Genomic DNA, 17334 nt, shown 5'->3' on the forward strand with positions numbered 1-17334 from the left:
CTCCTCACGCTCGACTCCCTACAGGTGCGAGACAGCCCAGGTCTCACAGTCTCAGCGACCCCTCCACACGCGCGCACACACGCGCGCGCACAGACGTCCCCCTCTGGCGCGTGCTCTGGAAAACGCTCGCACGAACGCAGGCGCACAATCTGGCGCGGGAGGCGCCCCCGCTCTGGCTCCGCGTTGGGAAGCGGGGGCGGCAGGAGGGGCAGGCGACGCTGGTCCCGCTCGCTGCTCCGCAGTCGCCGCAGCCGCCGCAGCATTGGAACCGGGACCAGCGAAGCCCGCGGAGGAGCTGCCGCCGCCGTGTCCTCGCGGCGCGGGGCACCCGGAGCTGCAGCGAGACCCGCTTCAGCACCGCGGACAGCGCCCGCCGCCCGGGCCGCGCGCCGGGGACCCACGCGCGCCGGGGGCCGCCCGGCTGGCCGAAGCCTCGCGGCACGCGTCCCTCTCGCGGGTGTCGCAGGACTAAGGCTCCTGGGGAAGACGCGGCGCCCTCCGTCCACGGGATCGGGCGCGCGCAGGACGGCCGGGGCTTCCCGCTGGGGATGCACCGAGGGCCCCGTGTTCTCGCTGCCCAGAGTCAGGGCGCCGCCCGGAGCCCATGAGCACCATGCGCCTGCTGACTCTCGCCCTGCTTTTCTCCTGCTCCTTCGCCCGCGCCGCCTGCGACCCCAAGATCGTCAACATTGGCGCGGTGCTGAGCACGCGGAAGCACGAGCAGATGTTCCGCGAGGCTGTGAATCAGGCCAACAAGCGGCATGGCTCCTGGAAGATCCAGCTCAACGCCACCTCCGTCACCCACAAGCCCAACGCCATCCAGATGGCCCTGTCGGTGTGCGAAGACCTCATCTCCAGCCAGGTGCCCGCCCCCGCCCCCCGCCGGGCTCACGCGGTGCCGGCCCCTCCCCCTCCCCCACCCTTCCCCCCATCCTCCTGGCTTCACCCTCCTTCCCTGCCGCTGTCCCCGTTTCATTCCATCCTTCCGTCGCCCTCTCGCTCCCCTTGAGAAAGGACCCAGAGGGCTGGTCTTGTCAGCAGCTGAACACCGAGCCGTCAGCTCTGTGTCGGCCCCATACCAACCGCCTGCCACCGGGGCTTGCCCTCACCAGGCGTCCAGCTGGTGTGTGTGGACGTGTGGCCGTTTGTTTGGTCACTGTGTTGTCAGGGTGGTGGCGGGCATCCTGGGCCGCCCACGAGGTGCTGGCCTAGCCACACGCAGGGTGCAGGGCTTTAAACCAGATGGGGCCCGGGGCCATCTTTATTCCTTCTTGGAGACCTCCATCCCTTCACCCTCCCCTGCCCCCATCCACAGTACTGCTTGACAGGGGAAATGGCCCACGTGTTGAAGCAGGGTGCTCTCTGGGGTGGGGATGGGGACGACCTGTGTGGGAGGCACCAGGGCTCAGCGGCTGGCAGCCCGCACTGTGGGGGGGAGGACACAACTGGGGATTTTGCCTGCAGAGCTGTCCGCCCCCGGCTCCGCGCCTGCTGCATCCCAATGAGGCAGCCCAATCACTGCAATGCAGCCCTTTATGTAAGAGGCGGACCGACCCCGGTCCAAGTGCTGCTCACACACACTCACCTGACAGGCGTGCCACATCCACAGACACTCATGCTCACATGTGCAAACATATTCATCCACGTTTGTGCACAGAGATGCGTAGACTTAAACTAGTGCCCACTCATGCGTGTTGGCATTGGGTAATCCACTGCACACCCATTAACACAGACGCCCACTCCCACGCATCTCCATGGGCACATGCATTCCTGTGCCAGATATGCAAACACGTGCTCAGACATGCTCAAGCGTGCACACACATGCACATACACAAGTAGACATGCTGGGGCATGCCGTACACACACACACCCCCAGCACACACTCGTGAGCACCGGCATGGTCACACTCATGCACACACATGCTCAGGCAAACACTGACCAGCCACCTCTGGATGCAGATGGGGTCAGGGAGGGAGATGGGGTAGGGCCCTTATGGGGATCCCTCCTCCAACTTACAGCTTTGCTGCCTGTGGGCACCGTTCTCCCAGGGAATAGCCAGTGCCGGGAGCCACGGTGACAGCAGTAGCTTTCACTCACTGTCACACGCTGTGGGCCAGGCATGGGCATGGCAGCCATCACCCCCACCACGTGGGGCCAGCACACTCCCACCCATTTGCAGAAGCAGGGGAGCCCTGTGGCTCAGACAGGGGAAGGCACAAATGGGACAGACAGGGCCTTCCAATCCAAGGGCAGCTCAGAACTACCAGGCCTTCTGCTCCATCTCCCTGCCTCAGGCGCTGAGCCACTGGTCCAGGCGGGAAGTCCAAGCCTCCTTGAGGATGTGGTCGGTGCTCAAGTCAGCACTGCATCCAGCTCAAACCAAGTGGGGCTCAGCCTACTGCTGGAACACATCAGCAAAAGGCCTGGGCCTCTGGATGGCTCCTTGTCCAGCTTCTCCCACTAATTCCTAATTCTTGGTCTGTAATGCTCCATGCAGGCCTTCTGGAGGCACCCTCCATCTCTGGAGCATTAGCCTCTGTCCACCTCTGACCCAGGATGGGGGGCAGTGGGAGCTCTGGGTGTGGGTCTCCCCGGCCCACAGCGTGGTGGCACGTACAGCCCCAGACAGGACTAAGACTGGCCTTCGTCCTCCCGTGCAGCTCAGGGCAGCCCCCCAGCGTGAGGGGCAGGAGGGGAGGCCCCGGACAGTAGGAGCATGGGGAGCAGTCTGTCATCTCCCTGTGTGTCTTCTTAGACCTTGGAGTCTTGTTTTTAAATTGTTTTTTGTTTTGCTGTGCTGGGTCTTAGCTGTGACACTTGGAATCTTTAGTTGCGATATGTGGGATCTGGTTCCCTGACCAGGGCTTGCACCCAGGCCCCCTGCACTGGGAGTGAAGTCCCAGCGACTGCACCACCAGGGAAGTCCAAGCCCCTGGAGTCTTGCTCTCTCTCCGCCTCCAGACGAGGCACCAGTGCCCCCGATACAGCCCTGCCCGCCGAGCTCCACCTCTGCCGGCGGCTCTGGGGCAGGGCCTCCCGCTTCCCGCGCGGGCTGACTGTGTCCCTGTGCCCGCAGGTCTACGCCATCCTAGTTAGCCACCCACCTACCCCCAACGACCACTTCACACCCACCCCCGTCTCCTACACGGCCGGCTTCTACCGCATCCCTGTCCTGGGGCTGACCACGCGCATGTCCATCTACTCAGACAAGGTAAGCCTGACCGCTGTGCCCCGTGGGCAGAGCCAGGGCCACCAGCAGCTTCCCGGGGAGAGGGTGCAGGGCACAGGCAGAGGGGCTCAGACCATGGGCTCTGGGCTCCAGATGATATATTCAGGCACACTCACAACTCACACCAGAATACAGTCTCACAGAGACACACAAACTCACCCACACACATGCACACCAGTACACACTCATAGCACTCACACTCACACAAACTCACAGATGCGAACATATCTGTACACTCACGCCTACACACACACAGTCACACACAGTCACAAGGACATTCACCTGCTCTTACCTACGCATACCCTGATGTTCACACGTGTACTCACACCATCACCCACTCATTCATGCTTGTTTGCACACTCACGTAAAACCACTGTGTTCACTCCCCCACACTCATGCCCCATCACACTCTGTGCCAGGCCCACACTCACACACACTCACATGCACACTCACAGTGACACACGCCCGCACACACTCAGGCACACAGCCCACTGACAGGTGACAGGTGCCAAAAGCAAGCCCTGGGAAGCGGCAGAGGCCCTCGTGGGTCAGAAGAGGGACAGATGGGGCAGCTTCGTGGACCGCAGAGCAGGGGCACTTGGAAAAGGGGTTCTCCAGGAGGAGGAGATGCCCAGAGGGGCAGCGACGCCAGGGACCAGCCCCCACTAGAGGGTGCAGCTGCGACGCCAGGGACCAGCCCCCACTAGAGGATGCAGCTGCGACGCCAGGGACCAGCCCCCACTAGAGGATGCAGCTGGAAGAGGGTTGAACTTGGTGCCAGGTGAACCGAGGAGGCAGCTCACGGCTGGGGGCCGGTCTGGGGATTGCGGTCCTCAGGGCTGCCTCGTGGCCCTTGGGCTGGGGGTCTGGCTGGAGCCGTCTAATCGTGGAGCAGCAGCTGGGAGAGTCGAGAGGTCCCCGAGTCAGGCTGGCAGGAAACTCGCCCCCAGAGCAGTGGGGAACGTGCGCTGGCTCACACAGCTCTCCCGCAGGGCCTGCCCCAACTCTGAGAGGACCGGTCAGCTGGGAGCAAATGCCACCAAGAGGCTGGGGGGGGTGGTTGGCCCGCTCCACGTTACCCTCCAGGCCTGGGGCCTCCTGAGTGCTCAGTCGCTCAGTCGTGTCCGACTCTGCAACCCCATGGACTGCAGTCTGCCTGGCTCCTCTGTCCATGGGATCCTCCAGGCGAGAACACTGGGTGGGCCACCTGCAGACAGACCGTGGACTCTGGCTACGTGTCTGAGCAGAGGGGCAGAGGGCTGGGCTCTTGGGAGCCTTCCAGCTCTCCCCATCTTCTCCAGATTCATCCTGTCCAGAGCCCCAGGCTCTAGATAACACCGCTGAATCACAGAGGTCATCTCAGCCAGGCCCGGGGTGTCCAGGGAGGTCAGGGACAACGGGGCAACGGCAAAGTGAGAGCAGAGTGAGGGAGCCTCTGGGATGACCCCCACGGGAGGAGGCCGGCGGAGGCTGGGGCAGCCCCTCTTCCTGAGGCTCTGAAAACCACAGTCACAGCAGAGCCTCCCGAGCTGTTCAGAGGCACGTACCCCTCAGCCGTGAGTGGAGGGCTCCCTCCTGTGCCTTCCAGCCTCTGCCTTCCGCACCTCTCTGGGCATCAGGCCCGAAAAGTGCCTCCAGGGAGGACAGCAGCCGTGCGCCCAGAGAGGCCAGGGCAGGGAGCTCTCTCCCGGGCAGGACGCGGGCCTTCACGGGCTCCCACCCCAGATCCAGACCATGGCCCAGCACGAGGGCACACCTAGCGGCCGGACCTTAGAGCTCCACCCTGACCCTTCTAGAGTCTGTGCCCAGCAAGCGGGCCAGAACAACCTGGGTCAGAGCCAGTCCAACACCCCAGCCACAACGCCCTGGCAGCCGTGTCACCTGCCGGAGGACAGACAGAGGCAAAGGGGCGTTCTTGAGCCCAGATTCCAAGTCCCGAAGAGGGAGCAGACGAACCCCTGGTTCAGGGTGGTCCCTAGGAGCCCTGCTCCCTGGACAGACGCAGAGGCTCCGCATTGAGGAGGGTAGAGCCTGCTCATCCCCTGCCCACAGGCGGCACCCTCAGAGAAGCAGGCGGGGCAGGGTGTGGGCTAGACCAACAACCTCAACGAGGCCAAGAGACAGCAGTGCAGCCCCAAGAGGGAGGTTTCCTCAGAAAGACGGTTATACAAATTCAAGAAGGACCCGTGGGGGTCTCTGCGATGCTGGGCGTCAGCAAGAACTTTCTGAGCCCGAGTAGCTGAGCTGGAGTGTCTGCGAAGAGGTGGGGAGTCACCCCAGGAAAAATTCCACAAACCCCCTGCCCAGTCTCAGTCAGGGGGCTGGTGGGCAAGCCGAGCCTGTTTCTCAGATGAGATGATGTGGGGTGCGGAGAAGTCACAGTGGGCGGGGAGGAGTCGGGGAAGCGGGGCCCCCGGGTCCGGGGACTGTACGCCGCGAGCAGGACCAGAGACCTGGCAGGATCTCCAACGCGTGCTCCCGGGCGGCAGTCCGAGCCCCGCGCGCCCTGGCGGGGTTCTCCAAAGCGCGCCCTCACTTCTACGGCCCGAGAGCCCTGGCAGGGTCTCGAAAGCGCGCGCCCTGGCGCGGTCTCCAACTCCCGCCCTGGCGGGGGTCTCCAGCGCGCGCCCTGGCGGGGATCTCCAAAGCGCGCCCTCACCTCTACAGCCCGCGCTCCCAAGCGGGGTCTCGAACGCGCGCGCCCTGGCGGGGTCTCCGGCGCGCGCCTCGGCGGGGTCTCCGGCCGCGCCTCAGCCCTGCTGTGCCCCGCAGAGCATCCACCTGAGCTTCCTGCGCACCGTGCCGCCCTACTCCCACCAGTCCAGCGTGTGGTTCGAGATGATGCGCGTCTACAGCTGGAACCACGTCATCCTCCTGGTCAGCGACGACCACGAGGGCCGGGCGGCGCAGAAACGCCTGGAGACGCTGCTGGAGGAGCGCGAGTCCAAGGTGAGGCCCGGGCCGGGGCGCCGCGCGCAGGAGCAGGAGCCGGCGAGCCGCCGCTGTGTCTGTGGCCCGTGTGAACACCCTTCTCTTTCCATCGTGCATGGTCAGCACCACTCCGTCTGGCGAGCGCCCGCCCCAGCCTGTCCTCGGCTCATTTCACTCGCTTTTGCCATTAGTCGAAATCTCCTTCGTGTCAGTCCCTGCGGGGCGAGGGCAGGACCACCTGGAGCTCCGCAAACACCCCGCCCCGCCCCCTCCCCTCCCCCAGCCCGCTCAGGCCCCAGGCTCTGAACTCACTCGGGGGCGCCATCTCGCCCCCACACGGCCCCTAGGGCTCCCCCTCAGTGCGGTGGCCCCACGCGCCGCGTCCCCTCTGCTGTGACCCCTCTGTGTCCTCTTGCTGGCCTCACTGCCGCAGCTGCCCTCCGCCTAGCCGCTGCCTGTCAACCTCACAGAAGCCCCATCCAGGGAAGTCTGCCAGCCCCACACCCAGTCTTGGCCCTGCCCCTCTTCGGCCCCTTCTCTCCTTCCCGCCCAGGCTCTGGACCCCTCCTGGGGACCAGTTAGGTGCCTGCTTCTAATTGACTGTTCTTGTCCAGCTGACCCCCACCCCTAGGGCAGCGGCAAGACCAGAGTGGTGTTTCTGGGGGTCCAGGTGACCCCCCCCCCCCCTTGTCCACCCGCACTGCCAGAGGAAGCCCAGGGTCCCGCCTCCACCCAGCCCACAGCCCTGGGTGCTCCGCACCCGGGCTGTGCCCCTCCCGGGTTGGGTGGTGGCCAAGCCGGGCAGAGAGGCCCAGGCTGGGGAGGGCCCCGGGAAGCCAGACCAAGGGGTGGCGGGTGCACGCGCTGTGTGCAGAGGCGGAGTTGGCTTCAATAAGCTGAGTGCCAACCCAGGCTCCCCCCAAGGTGCCATAGGCCCCGAAGGGAAGGGCGGGCACTGGCTGGGGGGAAGCAGAGGGCAGAACCAGAGGGCCCTGGGGGTCTTGCTTTAGGGGACGGGCTGAACCTGGGAGGGAGGGCTGGCTCCCAGGGCTGCAGTAGGCGGGCGTGTCCCCTCCCGGGGTGGCTGCACGCATGCCCAGTGCACGCTCACACACACACGCTCCCTCTCTCAGGCGCATGCGGTTGCTCCCAAGACCATCCACTCACACTCCCGCCGTCCCAGACTCAGGCCCCAGGGGCCCTCCGCCCCCCTGGAGGTCCAGCAGGCTCACAAGTGGCGTGTGCCCATGAGCAGGCTCACCCCGAATTCACACTCGGGTGCCTGCACGCACACGTGCTAGACGCGCTGACCCCCACCCCGCCCCTGCCGCAGGCTCACTAGGCCGACATGCACGCATGGACGCCCACAGACGCGCCTGTGCTCACGAACTCCCGTCCTAACTGCTCAGTGCCCGGGGGCGGCAGGGCATCCGCCACGCGTGTCAGCGAGGGCAGGACCCTGGGCCTCCCAGAGGGGCAGAAGGGGTGCTGGGGGAGGGGACACCACCCCATTCAGGACTCCCATGGCTGGGGGGGTGCGGCGGGGACCCCATGGCAGGTGCATGGCAGGGTTGGGGGCAGGAGGGATCCCCAGGGGGTGTGTTTCGTTTGGACGCAGACAGGGCTTCCTTCTCTCCTGAGCTTGACCATTTCCACGAGTGCAACTCCATGCAGGCAGGGAGCCTTGGTGGCCCCCTCAGCCCGCACCCCTGCCCCGTCCCAGCCCCAGCCCCGCCCCGGCCTAGGTGTTTGCGAGCTCCAGGTACGTGCCCGTCTGCAGACGTGCCGAGGAGGTGGTGTGATTGCTTTAGCGCCGTCATTTTCAACCGTTTATAATCTTCTTCTGTGTCTGCATATTTTCTCTGTGCACATTATTCATCAGAGTAAAAAAAGGAACTATGAAAGCCTCGACCAACTGTCCTATGACCACAAGCGCGGACCCAAGGTATATTTGCATGGACGTGCACGCCACCCACGACTAGGGAGCCCCGGCCGGGCGCCCCGGCCACCAGGGCTGCCGTGGGCCCGGCCGCGCCATGCCGCGGCCGAGCAGACAGGAAGGAGAGCCCGGTCCAGAGCAGGCAGCCTAGGCAGGAGAGGCCAGTGCTGGCCGCCGGGCCCCCGCCCGCAGGCGGCCCGCAGGAGGAGCGGCTCTCTGGGGAGTGCATGTGAATCTCCGGGCCCCCGGGTTTCCTCGCGGAACCCAGGAGGGAGCCCGCCTGCCCGCCTGCAGTCCAGTCCGGGCCGCTCCCGCAGGGCCGGCGGACAGGCCCCGGAGGACCTCCCGAGGTTTTGGAAAAGGCGGCCCGTCTCCGCCGTTTTGGATTGCGTTCCAAAACTTTCCTGTTTCCTGTCCGCTGCACGCCTCTTTCTGAGTCTCGGTCCACTTCAACTTGCATGCTCAGTGCAAAAGTGAGGCCAGGAGTGAGAGGAGAGCGCGGAGCGCAGAGAGCGAGCAGGAGCGCGAGCGGAGGACGCAGGAAGGCCGGCAGCAGGGCAGGCAGCTGGCAGCGCAGGCGGCAGGCAGGCCGCGGCGGCCCTAGGGCGCGGCCTCGGGGTTCCTAGCGGCTGCAGCTCGACTCTCGCCCCTGAGGCGCTGTGTCCCCCGCCCCGGCCTCCCGCTAACGCTCCTGCTCACACTGCAGGCGGAGAAGGTGCTGCAGTTCGACCCGGGGACCAAGAACGTGACGGCGCTGCTGCTGGAGGCGCGGGAGCTGGAGGCCCGGGTCATCATACTCTCCGCCAGGTGAGGCCAGGCTGGGCCGTCCACCCCGGCCCCCTCGGGGCCAGGCCCAGGGTGCGCCCTGCTAATGTAGGGCTTTGCCTCCCAAACGCCCCCTGCCCCCCACACGCACACACAGGGCCTTGAGGACAGCAGAGGGATAAGCCCCTGCCCTTAAGAAGGCAGAGGTGGTCTGGGCAGTAGTGGCTGACCGGGGTTCCGGGAGCTGGTCAGGGAGGGGTCCCAGGGAGGGGACGAGGGGCCTGCAGAGAAGGCCCACGGCAGGGAGAGGCCGGGGCCCTGGGGTGGAAGGGTTGGAGCGGCCGGACTAGGCAGCTACGAGAAGGGAACCGGTTAGGGACCTAACCCCTGGCTGCTGCTGGAGGGGCCTGGCCCCACCGTGACCTTGGAGCTGAGCCCCAGTAAAAGCCTGCCTTTGTGCAAATGCCTCTGTCCTGCGAAGGGAAGGCCAAGCCGCCAGAAATAGGAAACGGCAGTGCCCTGCTCCGTGGGACATGGGGGGCCTGGGAGACTCACCCCACTGTCCGCCTGTCCCAGAAGCTTTGCAGGCTCCAGTGGGGGTGAGACCCGGGGTGCCCCGCCTCCCGTCTCCCCGGGATGGAGCCTGCTCCTTGGGCTGGAAGGCAGTGAGCAGGCACTAATCCCCGACCAGGCACACACAGCACACGCACTCACACACATCCACTGAACACACAGCACCCACATGCTGTCCACACATGCACTGCACACACATGTGCACGTGACCCGCTTCTCTGCCCTCGTGTACACATGTATGTGCCACATACACAGGACACTCACACACACATAGGCAACCGCCACACACCACACACGCACACTCACAGGACACTCACATACACACACAGGCACACCGCCACACACCACACACGCACACTCACAGGACACTCACATACACACACAGGCACACCGCCACACACCACACACGCACACTCACAGGACACTCACATACACACACAGGCACACCGCCACACACCACACGCACACTCACAGGACACTCACATACACACACAGGCACACCGCCACACACCACACACACACAAACTCACAGGACACTCACACACACACACAGGCACACCGCCACACACCACACACGCACTCACAGGACACTCACACACACACACAGGCAACCGCCACACACCACACACACCCACTCACAGGACACTCACACACACACAGGCAACCGCCACACACCACACACGCACGCACTCACAGGACACTCACACACACACACAGGCAACGGCCACACACCACACACGCACGCACTCACAGGACACTCACACACACACACAGGCAACCGCCACACACCACACACGCACGCACTCACAGGACACTCACACACACACACAGGCAACCGCCACACACCACACACACACACACTCAGAGGACACTCACACACACATACAGGCAACCGCCACACACCACACACACACACTCACAGGACACTCATATACACACACAGGCAACTGCCACACACCACACACGCACGCACTCACAGAACACTCACACACACACACAGGCACACCGCCACATACCACACACGCACGCGCTCACAGAACACTCACACACACACACACACAGGCACACCGCCACACACCACACACACACGCACTCACAGGACACTCATATACACACAGGCAACCGCCACACACCACACACACACACACTCACAGGACACTCATATACACACAGGCACACCGCCACACACCACACACACACACACTCACAGGACACTCGAACACACAAACAGGCACACCTCAACACACCACACACACACACACTCACAGGACACTCACACACACACACAGGCACACCGCCACACACAAAACACACACACACTCACAAGACACTCGAACACATACAGGCACACCGCCACACACCACACACACACACTCACAGGACACTCACACACACACACAGGCACACCGCCACACACCACACACACACACTCACAGGACACTCACACACACACACAGGCACACCGCCACACACCACACACACACACACTCACAGGACACTCGAACACACACAGGCACACCGCCACACACCACACACACACACTCACAGGACACTCACACACACACACAGGCACACCGCCACACACCACACACACACACACTCACAGGACACTCGAACACACACAGGCACACTGCCACACACCACACACACACACTCACAGGACACTCACACACACACACAGGCACACCGCCACACACCACACACACACACTCACAGGACACTCACACACACACACAGGCACACTGCCACACACCACACACACACACTCACAGGACACTCACACACACACACAGGCACACCGCCACACACCACACACACACACACACTCACAGGACACTCGAACACACACAGGCACACCGCCACACACCACACACACACACACTCACAGGACACTCGACCATACACAGGCACACCGCCACACACCACACACACACACACTCACAGGACACTCGACCATACACAGGCACACCGCCACACACCACACACACACACACTCACAGGACACTCATATACACACAGGCACACCGCCACACACCACACACACACACACTCACAAGACACTCGAACACATACAGGCACACCGCCACACACCACACACACACACTCACAGGACACTCACACACACACACACACAGGCAATTGCCACACACCACACACACACGCATTCACAGGACACTCATATACACACAGGTACACCACCACACACCACACACACACACACTCACAGGACACTCACACACACACACAGGCACACCGCCACACACCACACACACACACACACTCACAAGACACTCGAACACATACAGGCACACCGCCACACACCACACACACACACTCACAGGACACTCACACACACACACACACAGGCACACCGCCACACACCACAAACACACGCACTCACAGGACACTCGAACACATACAGGCACACCGCCACACACCACGCACACACACACTCATAAGACACTTGAACACATACAGGCACACCTCAACACACCACACACACACACTCTCACAGGACACTCACACACACACACAGGCAATTGCCACACACCACACACACACGCACTCACAGGACACTCATATACACACAGGTACACCACCACACACCACACACACACACACTCACAGGACACTAACACACACACACAGGCACACCGCCACACACCACACACACACACACTCACAGGACACTCACATACACACACAGGCACACCGCCACACACCACACACACACACACTCACAGGACACTCGACCATACACAGGCACACCGCCACACACCACACACACACACACTCATAAGACACTTGAACACATACAGGCACACCTCAACACACCACACACACACGCACTCACAGGACACTCACACACACACAGGCAATTGCCACACACCACACACACACACACTCACAGGACACTCGAACACACACAGGCAACCGCCACACACCAAACACACACGCACACACAAGACACTCATATACACACAGGCACACCGGCACACACCACACACGCACGCAATCACAAGACACTCGAACACACACAGGCACACCTCAACACACCACACACACACACTCACAGGACACTCACACACACACACACACAGGCACACCACACACACACGCACTCACAAGACACTCAAACACATACAGGCACACCGCCACACATCACACACACACACTCACAGGACACTCACACACACACACACAGGCACACCGCCACACACCACACACACACACACTCACAGGACACTCACACACACACAGGCACACCGCCACACACCACACACACACACACTCACAGGACACTCATATACACACAGGTACACCACCACACACCACACACACACACACTCACAGGACACTCACACACACACACAGGCACACCGCCACACACCACACACACACACACTCACAGGACACTCAAACACACACAGGCACACCGCCACACACCACACACACACACACTCACAGGACACTCGAACACACACAGGCACACCGCCACACACCACACACACATGCACTCACAGGACACTCGACCATACACAGGCACACCGCCACACACCACACACACACACTCACAGGACACTCGAACACACACAGGCACACCGCCACACACCACACACACATGCACTCACAGGAGACTCGACCATACACAGGCACACCGCCACACACCACACACACACACTCACAGGACACTCGACCATACACAGGCACACCGCCACACACCACACACACACACACTCATAAGACACTTGAACACATACAGGCACACCTCAACACACCACACACACACGCAATCACAAGACACTCGAACACACACAGGCACACCTCAACACACCACACACACACACTCACAGGACACTCACACACACACACACACACAGGCACACCACACACACACGCACTCACAAGACACTCAAACACATACAGGCACACCGCCACACATCACACACACACACTCACAGGACACTCACACACACACACACAGGCACACCGCCACACACCACACACACACACACTCACAGGACACTCACACACACACACAGGCACACCGCCACACACCACACACGCACACACACTCAGAGGACACTCACACACACACAGGCAACCGCCACACACCACACACACACACACTCACAAGACACTCATACACACACACAGGCACACTGCCACACACCACACATACACACACTCAAGACACTCGTACCCACACAGGCACACCGCCACACACCACACACACACACTCACAAACACGTGCTCACCTAGACACATGAGCAGACACACCACACCGGCACACGCCCCACAGCGGCACACATGTGCTCACAAACATAGACGTGTGTGCCACACAGCGCACAAGCCCTGCGCATGCACATACACTGCCCACCGAGGCACAGCGTTCACCAACCACATGCCCACCTCTTGAATCCACTCACGGCCTCTGGATTTCAAGTGGGAAGGAATCCGCGCCCTCACACACAGGACCTTGGAGCAGAGAGGCCAGAGTCCCACGGCAGGAGGAAACCAGCCGGCCCGGCACAGTCCGCCCCTGGAGCCCAGGGATGCCAGCAGTCCCCTGGGCAGGGCCGCTGCAGCCCTGGCTCACCCTGTCCCCAACCCGACACCCCCGTCTCCTCCTCACGAAGTCTGTTGAGAGCATTTTGCAGAGAAACCTCATTAAGCCAGTCTTAACTTTTGACCAGTTTTATATTGAGCATGTCAGAATTTCTAATTTGTTTCCAAAACTTTTTTTAAAAGTAATCCTCCTGAAATTGTCTTTACTGGGATCAGTTATTTCCATAAAACAGTTTGACGTCGATCAGGCTTTTGTCTGCAACTGCTTTCCTGAAGGTATCGATTTACACAGACACAAGCATAGGTGTGTGCTCACCACCAAGTCCAACCTCACAGACTTGGATGGTGTCAAGCAAACAGGCCTCTCCACCAGGCTTTGCGGGTGCCGCGCCCCGACATGCACGCGCTGGTGCTGCCGGCCGTCTTGGCTGGGTGCAGCCTGAATCACCTCTATTTTGGGTGGCGTTCTTGTTTAAAGCAAACACTGAAGGTTTGGATCTTTCCCTGAGAGAATTGGGGCTGACCCCCTAGGGTCCCTAGGGCTGCCTGGGTTTTCTGCATCAGCCGTTGTAAAAATAACCCCGCCCTCGGACCATCTCCTGAACTGCATTGTCCCCCACTGCCCATGCATTAGAGAAGCAAAGTGTCCGTCGTGTCCGGGGTCAAGTTCCACCCTGCAGGGAAGAGGAGGTGGGAGTGCCATCAGGCCCAGGGTGCTTGTCCTGACCAGGGGGAGCCCAGCCCTAGGGGACGGGATCCACAGAGGCTCAGCTGTGAGGAAACACCAAGAGCTCAGGGCAACGTGTGCCTACAAGGTGAGGCCTGTGCTCTGTCCTGCCAGGGGCTCTGCCCTGGCTGGCAGGGAGAGCACCCAGGGCTGGGCACCCAGAGATGCTTGTTCAGACTCCAAAAGGGAGAGTAGGTGCCCTCATCCCCCCAGTGGCTTCTGCTGCAAGGCTCAGGGCAGCACCCTGGCACTTGGTCCCAGCAGCATCCAGAAAGGTCCCAGCCTTTCAGTTCACAAGTTCAGGCATGGAACAAGAGGGGTGTGGTTTGCCCAGGAAACTGCAGGAGCACGGGCTCAGGGGTGGATTATCAGCCATAGACCTGACCCTCCGCTTCCCACCGTGTGCCTTGGCTCCTCAGTCCCTGTCCTGCCAGGGATCATGTTCTGCCTGCCTCACAGGGAGGTTCTGAGAATTAAATACAAAGGTGCGTGGAAAGCATTCAGAATAGTGTCTGGTACGGGTGAGCAAGTTATCCATCAATAATGAGCCACCACCATCCGTGTCACCCTAACCCTGTCCACAAGAGCAGGGGGCCAGCAAGAGACCTCTGGCAAGCTCTGGGGGTCTGGGCCCCACCGCATCACTTCGGGGCTAGTCTTCGGGCCCAGGTGCAGTGCCGGCTGAGGGAGGGGCCGGGGTGGGGGCTGCCCCCATCTCTGCAGTGCCTCCAGAGCTCCCTGCAGACGAGGGGCGGGGCGGGGGGGAGAGGCAGGGGAAGGACACGCTGTGGAGGGGGACCTGGGAGTCGAGCAGCCGCCGCCGGCCGCGGGTGGGGAGAGCTGGAGTCCTGGCCGTCACCCCGCTCTGCCCCACAGCGAGGACGACGCTGCCACCGTGTACCGCGCAGCCGCGATGCTGAACATGACGGGCTCGGGGTACGTGTGGCTGGTGGGGGAGCGCGAGATCTCGGGGAACGCCCTGCGCTACGCCCCGGACGGTGAGTGCTGGGCTCCCGGGTCCCGGCGGGCAGGGGTCCCCCGCGGGCTCTAAGCCAGCTCTCGCCCCAGGCATCATCGGGCTGCAGCTCATCAACGGCAAGAACGAGTCGGCGCACATCAGCGACGCCGTGGGCGTGGTGGCCCAGGCCGTGCACGAGCTGCTCGAGAAGGAGAACATCACCGACCCGCCGCGGGGCTGTGTGGGCAACACCAACATCTGGAAGACCGGGCCGCTCTTCAAGAGGTAGGCGGGGCCACTCTCCAAGAGGTGGGCGGGGCCACTCGGTGGGGCCGCCCCCGGAGATGGGCGGGGCCGCTCTTCCAGGGCGGGCGGGGCCGCCCTCCAGAGTGGGCGGGGCCACTCTTGCAGGGTGCGCGAACTGATCTAATGCGGACTTGGTCCCTCTCTTCAAGAGGTGGGCAGGTCCGCCCCTCAGGGTGGGCGGGGCCGTTCTCTGAGTGGGTGGGACCGCCGTTCCCAGGTGGGCGGGGCCGCTCGTCAAGAGGTGGGCGGGGCCACTCTTCCAGGGTGGGCGTGTCTGATCCGTCTGAAGCGGGAGGGGCCACTCTTCCAGGGTGGGCGGGGTCGCTCTGAGGTGGGCGGGGCCGCTCCGTCTGAGGGGGTGGGGCCGCTCCGTCTGAGTGGGTGGGGCCGCCCATCTAGGGTGGGAGGGCCACCGTTCCGGCACCCGAAGAGTCGCTCCAGCCCAGCGTGCTGCGGCTACAAACACAGCCTCCTTCCCCGCTCCTCTCTGTCCCCACTTTGTCTCCATCCTCACCTCCATCCCCGCTGTGATAACCATCTGGTCCATTTCCAACACTGACACCATCGCCTCGAATGTCACAGAAGCATGGCTGCCTCCATTGCCCCTGTCCCCACCTTTAAACACTGCAGCCAACCTGAGACGCCACCCCAGCCACCAGGATGACTAATAGCCCTGGGGAAGAGGATCCTGCCTCAGGCGGGCACTGGGAGCTTCCTCAGGCCCAGGAGGTCAGACAAGGATTTGGGGGATGGCACCCAAGCCTGCTTCCCTGGTGACTCAGATGGTAAAGAATCCGTCTGCGATACAGGAGACTTGGGTTCGATCCCTGGGTTGGGAAGATCCCCTGCAGGAGGGCATGGCAACTCACTCCAGTATTCTTGCCTGGAGAATCCCCATGGACAGAGGAGTCTGGAGGGCTACAGTCCATGGGGTCTTAAAGAGTTGGACAGACTGAGTGACTAAGCACATCCAAGTCTGCCGAGAGCCAGGGTTGGCAAGATACACAGTGAGTGGCTGCAGCAGGGCAGGAGTTAACACACAGAACCCTGGACACTGTGCCACTAGTATGGGGAGGCCCAGTCCATCACCAACACCCACCCCCAAGTAGCAGGTGAAGAGTCCTGGTCCATAGTGCCCACAGCAGGAGCACACACAACTGCAGACATGCAGCATATGTGCACATAGGCGCATGCGTGTATATGCAGATTCGGAGAGGCTCATGGAACATCACACCTGTGCCACAAGTACATGCACAGGGCTGCACCCCATACAAAGATCTTGTGTGTGCACACATATATGGCCCAGTGGACACACCACACACACACACACTCACGTG

General features: G+C 62.1%; 2 protein-coding genes across 11 annotated transcripts in view; one reads left to right on the forward strand and one right to left on the reverse strand.

Annotated features, from left to right (window-relative positions):
* LOC100336900 (mannosidase, alpha, class 1B, member 1) overlaps positions 1-606 on the reverse strand; it is a 31638-nt gene extending 31032 nt beyond the window's left edge. Inside the window, exons 1-2 of the mRNA XM_024999733.2 lie at positions 555-606; positions 1-448 (exon numbers count right to left, since the gene is read on the reverse strand). Of these exons, the coding sequence (XP_024855501.2) occupies positions 1-448; positions 555-606 (500 nt within the window). The remainder of the gene's footprint in view (positions 449-554) is intronic.
* Positions 183-17334, forward strand: part of GRIN1 (glutamate ionotropic receptor NMDA type subunit 1) — a 27245-nt gene continuing 10093 nt past the window's right edge. For 2 of the 10 annotated variants that reach the window (XR_009496592.1, XM_024999671.2), the window contains exons 1-7: positions 183-862; positions 3077-3211; positions 6002-6178; positions 8043-8105; positions 8806-8906; positions 15610-15731; positions 15802-15976. Coding sequence is in view for 6 of the 10 variants with exons in the window: in XM_024999671.2 (XP_024855439.1) it covers positions 605-862; positions 3077-3211; positions 6002-6178; positions 8043-8105; positions 8806-8906; positions 15610-15731; positions 15802-15976 (1031 nt within the window). In the remaining 4 variants the exon portion in view is untranslated. The remainder of the gene's footprint in view (positions 863-3076; positions 3212-6001; positions 6179-8042; positions 8106-8805; positions 8907-15609; positions 15732-15801; positions 15977-17334) is intronic. The other 8 variants (XM_024999675.2, XM_024999679.2, XR_009496591.1 and 5 more) reach the window with 6 other exon arrangements.

This window comes from Bos taurus, chromosome 11 (genome assembly GCF_002263795.3).
Source record: "Bos taurus isolate L1 Dominette 01449 registration number 42190680 breed Hereford chromosome 11, ARS-UCD2.0, whole genome shotgun sequence".
NCBI lineage: Eukaryota > Metazoa > Chordata > Mammalia > Artiodactyla > Bovidae > Bos > Bos taurus.